This window comes from Macadamia integrifolia, chromosome 7, assembly GCF_013358625.1.
Source record: "Macadamia integrifolia cultivar HAES 741 chromosome 7, SCU_Mint_v3, whole genome shotgun sequence".
In the NCBI taxonomy this organism is placed as follows: Eukaryota; Viridiplantae; Streptophyta; class Magnoliopsida; order Proteales; family Proteaceae; genus Macadamia; species Macadamia integrifolia.
Genome location: NC_056563.1, coordinates 26,520,594 through 26,529,246, shown reverse-complemented (window position 1 = coordinate 26,529,246; position 8,653 = coordinate 26,520,594). Strand labels below are relative to the sequence as shown.

At 37.8% G+C, this 8,653-nt stretch overlaps 1 protein-coding gene across 1 annotated transcript in view; it reads right to left on the bottom strand.

Annotated features, from left to right (window-relative positions):
- The window catches only part of LOC122084687 (GEM-like protein 1), a 15,015-nt gene extending 6,672 nt beyond the window's left edge, over window positions 1-8,343 (bottom strand). Inside the window, exons 1-3 of the mRNA XM_042653128.1 lie at window positions 7,730-8,343; window positions 7,481-7,582; window positions 1,120-1,391 (exon numbers count right to left, since the gene is read on the bottom strand). Coding sequence (XP_042509062.1) covers window positions 1,120-1,391; window positions 7,481-7,582; window positions 7,730-8,099 — 744 coding nt within the window. The 5' untranslated portion in view covers window positions 8,100-8,343. The remainder of the gene's footprint in view (window positions 1-1,119; window positions 1,392-7,480; window positions 7,583-7,729) is intronic.
- Window positions 8,344-8,653: the final 310 nt, after the last annotated feature.

Here is an 8,653-nt window from a genome sequence, read left to right as displayed (position 1 = left end):
GGGTATAGCTTTTATCTTTTGGCGTAGAGTAGCAGCACCTTGACAGCAGTTTCCTACTTAGATTAACATTAAATAGAATATTCATCTTATAAACAAGAAGTGAATCATCAAACTGTTACATCTTCATTACCAATAGAATATGTGTAATCTGTAATCATCATGATGCTAAAGAAGTACAAAACTTTATCTCCAATTTTTTAACATGTTTCTACTTACCACTAAACAGAGTGCAACACAATTTTGCAGGTTTTGAAAGTAATGCAATGGGATAAATAAAAAAAAAAAAAAAAAAATTGCAATAAGAGATCAGAATTTCAATAAGAGTACTTCAAGTATAACTTTAAATAGATTTAAGCTGTCCACAGAAAAACCTTTTGATTAATGCACAGAGAAAGCTTCAAACTAGTGCAGAACAGATATGAAACCCGCACAATGCAAGCTAGAGATGTGATGCTTGCAAATAAAAGTTATCCACAGAAAAACCTTTTGATTTATGCACAGAGAAAGCTTCAAATTACTGCAGAACAGATATGAAACCCACAAAATGCAAGCTAGAGATGCGATGCTTGCAAATGTAAGCTATTCTGCATCGTTAAGTATTTCCCATGTTTTGGTTGGTCCTAGAGTTCTTATGATTTCGATATGTATATTTGACCACTGAAGTTACATTTCGATGATTTAAAACATTACAAGTAATATTGACACCAAAAATACCATCAATTGCTTATAAACCTAAATCTCTTACCTATTCTATCTGAAATCACTTGGATCTCTCCCCATAGAGCAACGCAAGAAGAGATGCATATTAAATGGAAAACAAGCAACAACATGCCTTACATGTATTACAGTAGACAATGTTTAAGGCACTTCATGAAGGATAAAATTTAACACAATAAATCATCACAGATAAGATAAATTCTCCTAAACAAGAATAATATAGACAAAATTGATCCATATCAAGCCATAGGTAATGATGAAATTTCAAACCACTTATTAATGGTAGTGCGGCTCAGAGTAGTCTGAAAAGTGATAAAAACTCGATAGGAAAAAAAAAAAGTCTTTGCTGTTCTCCTACAAGTTAATCTTTTTTAATATTCCCCATGAATGAAACCAGAGTACCTTATAATAGCTCCAGTCAGTTTGGTCTCCAACTTTGTATGAAAGAGGACTGTCACTGCAAAATGCAAGTTTTGCAGAGGAGAGATACAAAATTCCCATAACTGGGCCAGCTGATGTTGACAAGTAGCATGCATAAGACTTTTTAAGTTGCTCCTCAGGAGTAGTCTCAAAGGTCTGTCTGAAGATCTTCTCATAACCACCTTCTGCTAGAACTTTAGTTCCCTGAGCAATCCTTCCCATGGCAGCATCCGCGACACTTGGTGCTGTCTTCACTGATTGAAAAAGAAAGCTCTTAAATTATAAAAGGAGGAAGCTAATGATAAGAGATGGTAAAGAGCAAGAAAAGAAGAAGAGTACATGGAAATTTATCAAGTACTTTGTATAGCAAATTTAAAATAAAATTACTTGATGTTTCAAATTTAAAAAATCCTCAGAAAAGCCTGGGAACAAATAGAACACAGCTCTCCAGAAAACAATGGATCCAGCTAGAAAGGAGGACGCTGCAAAACCAAGGTACTACGAAGCTTGAGCAAGCAAATTTAGCACTGAGATTTGAGACCCACACACGCTAGATTTTTAGTATGCATATCAACTAAAGCAAAGAACACCAACCCTGCAGCAAGAGCCATACATTTATGATTTTTGTGACGATCCACATTCCACCAAGACCACATGAAGCAAGTGCTAAAGATGCACGAAACCTAAAAGAAATGCTATGACTTAGTGCTGGAAGCATGCAAAAAAAAATTTATCACCATGAATTGGTTAAATCTTCAGTTTAGTTATGTGGAAAAAGTCCAGAGACTTGATCAAGATGTGGATTTGGTCTTTATCTGGAAAACAACCGCACATCACATCACAGCATAAAGTAGGAATATCCGAATATGTTTACTCTTTATCTCCAAAAATATGCTCATGTTACTCTCCCTACAAATGCTCCAGAACATGCAAATGGGTCTTGAGAACCAAACAAGACTTGGGGTCACACAACAACGATTACTTCACTACCATGAGTTACAAAATGTGATTTTGATAAAAATCAGTAACGTTTCAGTTTCGACCATGAGCCAAATCAAAATCTACACATTGTCCATTCCTCAACGGATTAGGGCCTTATGCCACCTTCAACGCCAAATAAAGAAGTTACAGGCAGCTTCCTCCACCTCTTAGCAAGGAAGAAATGTAGTTCAGTTACTGGTAACGAAGCATGTGTCTAGGTGTGCATATGCATGTGTATAAGAGGATCATACAATGAAGAAGAGACAAGTCCATCAAAAGGAAAGAGAAAGAAAACAAAAGAAGAGTTGCCAAACAAATGTACTCTCATCAAACGATTCCTCCACCTCCACAACCACCCCCTCCCCGTCCGTCCAGGCTCAAGTTCCCAAACCCCAACCATCCCCCCCCCCCAAAAAAAAAAAAGAAGTGGGTGTGGGGGGACAGTAGAAGAACAAAACACCCCTTGGCTTCTTAGAAGACTTCAATGAAAACAAGAAAATAAAAAAAATAAAAAGAGTTCCAATTTGAAACAACAAGATTCTTCTAATGCAATCTGGGATTCAAAACCTTGATTATAGGTTGCTATGGGTCCATCCAAGAGCTAAACGGCACAAAATTTAAAAGTAATGGAAATTCTTTAATTATTTTGAAGTTTAGAACCTTTTCATAATAAACAAAGAGTTAGAAACTCAAAGGGGAATAGACACAAGGGTGGAGGCCTTTTATTGAAATTAAAACAAGGAATAAGACAATTACTTTGTAAGATAAGGGTTATTTAGTAAAATAGGTGTCGAGATTTAACAACTAGAATCAAGGAAGAAGAAAGGAGAAGAGAGAGACGATGGAGAAGTTGCTAAACCCACCCACAATAGACTCGGACCATTGATGCAAATACAATTGTAATCTGAATAGGAAACTACCCTAGACTAGGAACATAAATCCTACTAACAACCAAAGACATAAAGCAACCTAGTCTAACTTGGAAAGGTTAGGACAAATCACCAACTCACTTAGACAAGGACTCATTCCACGATGGGGACACTCCCCCTATCATGGACACATATTCCAACAATAGGGAAGGATGAGATCTTTTTCTTTAAATAAGGGACTAAGTTGTCTTCAATGTTCGAGATTTTCGGTTTCGACCCTAGTTGAAATGAAATATTTCGGGGCATGTTTTGGCTAACCATTTCATTTCGCCATTTTGGTGGTCAAATGGTCACATATTTAGCCCAAAACTTCAAGGAAACCCTAAATAAGAATTTCTCAACATATTGGAAACATTATATTTTATATTGTAAAAAAAAACACCGAAAATGGTAGTTTGGTTTCATACTCTAAATTGGTAGTGCACACCATACCTTGGGGAAATGTAAAAAAAAAAACAAAAAACAAAAAACAAAAAAAACAAAAAAAAAAACAAAACAAAACCAAAAAAGGCAGACCGAAAATGGTAGTTTGGTTTCATACTCTTAAGTTGGTAGTGCACACCATACCTTATTGTATATATACTATCTCAAATATAGCCTATTCTACACAATTTATTATTAGAACACACATAATTTAATGAAAATAACTAAAATATGCAGTAGGAATGAAGAAAAACCATTTAATTTTACACAATGTCAAAGTGTTACAAGTACAGAGTACAAGTATTATTAAGTAGTCAAGAACAAGGGTACAACCAAGGTTAAAACACCCTATGAAACCATTCCTCCAACTCTATGTCAGTACCACATAGAATTACAGGAAGGCCTCGTAACCTTTGAGGAAAAAGGGTACACCTTAAGTTTGAATCTTACATAAATCTTACTCAAATGCGGAAAATCGTCGTTGTAGATGCGTTATAATTGTCCTCGCACTTTGCTCCACCAAGAAATGTAGGTGATTTGATTAAAAATACCAAATTTTGGGGTTTTGGGAGTTTTATCCCTCTAACATGAGAAACCACTCGAAACAGTTCTTTTTCTATACACTGTTTTGTACCAAAATTTCAGCATTTCAGTCGAGACCTGGCATTGTACCCAGTTTCGTTACAACCTTTGTCGAAACTGAAATATTTTTCACAAAAGCTCGCAGTTTCAACAGAAATTTTGAACTATGGTTGTCTTCAACCTCCCAACTTCAACTTGAGGTGGTTCTAGTTCCTCAAGCAGGACCCCGATCACCCTAGGTGATTAAAACTAATTTCATCCTACCCAGCCCTATCAATTCCAACTCACTAGGATTCCAACTATGCAATATTAAATTCCAAACAAATATCTGAAATCAGATCTGGCGGAAGACAAGGACCCAGTTCTGAGTTTCGATGTGATTCTTATAACAGGAAAAATTGTAAGAGACAAGATTCTAGGGGTTGAATCACCCTAGAGGAGCGACCTGATACCAGAATTCTACGTCAAATGGATCAACAGTCGGATGGTTCAAACAAACTCTTCCCAGCCAATAATCCATCTGGGAAAAAGAAAAAAAAAAAGACTCTTCCCAACTCAACGATAGCATATATTACAGGGAAACAGAAATTAGCCAAATCTTCAGATATGTACCTTGCCTTCTAGCCATATGAGATTCAATGTAGATTTTGGGTTTTCTTAAGATTTTGACAGCTTATGAGTTGCAGTTAAGGCCATACGGTATCTACTCTAATCTCCCTCTTTTTTATAAAACAACTCAAGCCTTATCCCAACTAAATGGAGTTGGCTACATGGATCCTTGCATTCCAATTAACCCTATTCGAGGTCATACTTGATATAAGACCTAAGCTATGCATGTCTCTCCTCACTTCTTCTAGGGTCATTTTAGGTATGCGTCTAGCTCTTTTAGTTCCTTAAATCTAAATCAGATCACCTCCCTATACTAGAGCACCCAAAGGCCTCCATTAAACATGGTCATGCCACCTTAAACGACTTTCTCGTACCTTATTATGTTATAGAGCTACTCCCAAATCAGCTCTAATATGATCATTCCTTACTTTATCCTTCCTAGTTTTACCACACATCCATCTCAATATATCTCCACTACATTGAGTTTATCTATATGATGCTCTTCCTAACTGCCCAACATTATGCACCATACATCATAGCCGGTCGTATGACGATCCTATAAAATTTTTCTTAAAGTTTTAAACGAATAGGTTGATCACACAACACTCTGGATGCACCTCTCCACTTCATCCACCATATTCCAATTCATTGTGAAACATCATCCTCTATATCACATTCTTTATTTATGATTAAGCTTAGATACCTAAAATAATCACTTTGCAGAATCTCCCTCTCATCAATTTTCACCACCTCATTATCCATCCTAGAGTAACTAACGTCAGGCAACATATACTCCATCTTCATTCTACTATCTTAAAACCTTTTGATTACAAGGTTAATCTCAGCATATACTCCATCTTCATTCTACTATCTTAAAACCTTTTGATTACGAGGTTACTCTCCATAACTCCAACTTGGCGTAAAATCCGTACTTGTATCTCGGCCACCAAAACAATGTCATTAGCAAAAAGCATACACCAAGGAACCTCATCTTAAAGGCCACTAGTTAATTATCATCCACGATGAGCGCAAATAAATAAGGGTTTAATCCTTCTCCTTAATGTAACCCAATTGTAATTGGGAATTCACGACCTTCACCTCCACAATTCTTATACTAACAACCACATTCATACATATCTTTAATTATGTCCACATAACTACTTGAAACACTTCTCATATCTAATACTAGCCAGATTATCTCCCTAAGGACTCTGTCATAAGCTTTTCCTAAGTCAATAAAGGCCATATAGAGATCCTTCTTGCAATTTCTAAATCTTTCCATGAGTCTCCTAAGTAAATAAATTTTGTCGTGGATCTTCTTGACATAAAATCAAATTGGTTCTTTGTAATATAGTAGCTTCTTGTCTCAGGGGGTTTCAATAAACCCCCCCCCTTTTTATCAATTCCTATTATTCTTTTCTTATTCTTCTTCGTAGTTACTGTTCATGGGTACTATTCAATGTAGTGCTTAATGCTTTGTTGACCCTATTTTCTTCTAGTTTTAAGACCCAACTCAACCCTAACCAATTTTAGCCTATCCTCCACCACCTTTCTTTGCAGTTCAGCCTTTGAAAATCCTAAATATTGGCTTTGCTAATCACACGGTTACACCAGCTTCACTTGCTACCATAATATAGTCGCCAGTTGATTCACCTAGACATCAACCAATCTTTGGCAACTTTATCAGTTCTTGAGAGGCCTATCAACAACCATAAGGGCATTGCATATGCTATGGTTGACTTCAAATTTAGTTATGGACAACTGGGTGTAAGTTATGAAAGGGAGGATGAGGAAGGAACCTGACCTTGCTAATGATTGACCTCTTCACCAAGGCTTAAAGGTGCTATACCTGCTTGGCGGTCTAGTTAAGCCCTAAAATTATTCGTTTGATACTCTTGATGGTTCCATAGAAGCAAAATTAAGAAATTGCACCAAAGGGTTACAAGAGACATTAGGAGCTCAACAGAAAGAAGTGGCACAAGAAGTTGTATATAGACTTGATACCAGGAAGTAACAAATGCGTTTTTTTCTTGGAAGAACTCTACAGAAGTGATTATTCAATTAGCATATCACTGTTCAGAATCCTAGCAACCATATCAATTGACATAATGAGATTCCTAAGCCAAAATCAGGCTATCTCAGTTTTCACTTCAGAAACTACCTTTTGGGTTTTAATTTTTCCGCTAGGCCCCCCAACTGCTGCTCACAGACAAACATAAAACTCAATGTACCAAATACCCCATCGTTTCACAGTGAAGCTTCTGCTTGACATTGTGAGAACACATGGCTCAGAAACATCCAATAAATGAGATCCATTCCAACAGACTGATGTATCTTTTCTTCATTGCATCACTCAAATCTAGGTTTTCCATTATAGTTAAACAGCAAGCATGCCACTAAGAGTGGATTAGTGGAATGGCAAAATAGGACTCACTTACCCAGTCCTATTTAATTGAGAAGGCCTAGTTGAGTTAAAAGAGAGAAGGGCAATATGTATAAATAAATATCTCCAGACAGTATCAGACTTGAAGAGATCAGACCACTGAGAGCCGTGAATATGGAGGCATAATCGTTGGAATAATTACAGCCAATTACAATTTCCTCCATATATCTACATAAATAAAAAATAATAATAATAATCACATCCATTTCTTTGAACTACGCTCATGATACATACGGAAACATCTCCCAATGGCACAAACACTCATAACTTATGCATAATCAAATCTACTAAAAGTTGATCAACCTCAATAAAAAAAACCTCACAGGTACAACGGGATGGCACCAATATAAATAGCTTTTGATATGGAGAAACTTACAGTGTTGCCACATGTTTCTAGTCAGATCCTCCGCCCCCTTGGTGGCTTCTCCCACTTTCTTTCCCCACCTCCCAAGAACATCGCGAACCGTATCCATCTTATCTGATCAGAAAATGAACATATTTACATAATACAGCAAACAAACAATCTTCAAGAACCGCATTCATTTCACCATTCGCTAAATCAAACAAACAAAATCCACAGAAAGAAAAGATCTTTAAAAGAACCCCTAATTCGAGGGCAGCTTACCCTTGATGGACGTTGATGCCGACGTCCCAGGCGAAGAAGAGATGTAAGGATTGGATTCAGATGGCATTGTAGTGGCACGGTTTTCGGCGGCGGTTCCATGAGGACCTTCCTTCTCCAAATCAGAGCTCCAACTCACCTGTTTATGCGGCTTATTCGGCGTCGAAGGATCGCCTTGCGATTGAGTTCCCATCACAAAGGTACCCCAATTCTCCTGATTAGTAGCAGCAGCGGCGGCGGCTCCAGGTGGTGGAGGAGGAGCGACATCTTCTGGTTCTAGTTTCGGGTAAGGGGCGTATGTTGAGGATTTATCGCCCTCCATTTTCTTCGTCTCAGTTTGATTACCTTGCTTTTGCTGGTGATCCTGATCCATCTAAGATTACTCTTTTCGATCGAATTTCTCGAAGATTACTGATCTCTCTCTGTTATCTTCTGTGTGTTCTTGATTTCTTCGCTGTTAAGGATTATGGAGAGGAATCGAAGGAAGGAAGGATTCGGATAGTGGAAAATTATTTGAAATCTGTATTTGTGTGGTCGTTTGATTTGACAGTTGAAACTTGAAAGGGGGCGAGAGAGCAAAACGCGGATGGCCCCCGTAAAGCGCGTGATGGTTCTCTTTCGTTCACACACGGTTCGGCTTTTACTCCTCCTTTAACGTCTCTGTGTCTCCGATTGTGACGCGCGTCATTTACGGACGCTATCGAAGTGGGAAATGATTTCGAAGTCTGATTCTTTTAGTTGAATTTACGAAAATACCCTCATGATCTCGATCCATCTGATTGAAAAGATAAAGTTCTTGTTACATCAATCGTTCTGCCTTTGACCATGGTCCGTGGGCCGCTTTGGCCTTAGCGGCCCAAGCCATACTGTGAGACCCACGGGCCTCGCCCAAGGTTACGCGGGCCAAAATTGACCCTAACCTGATCC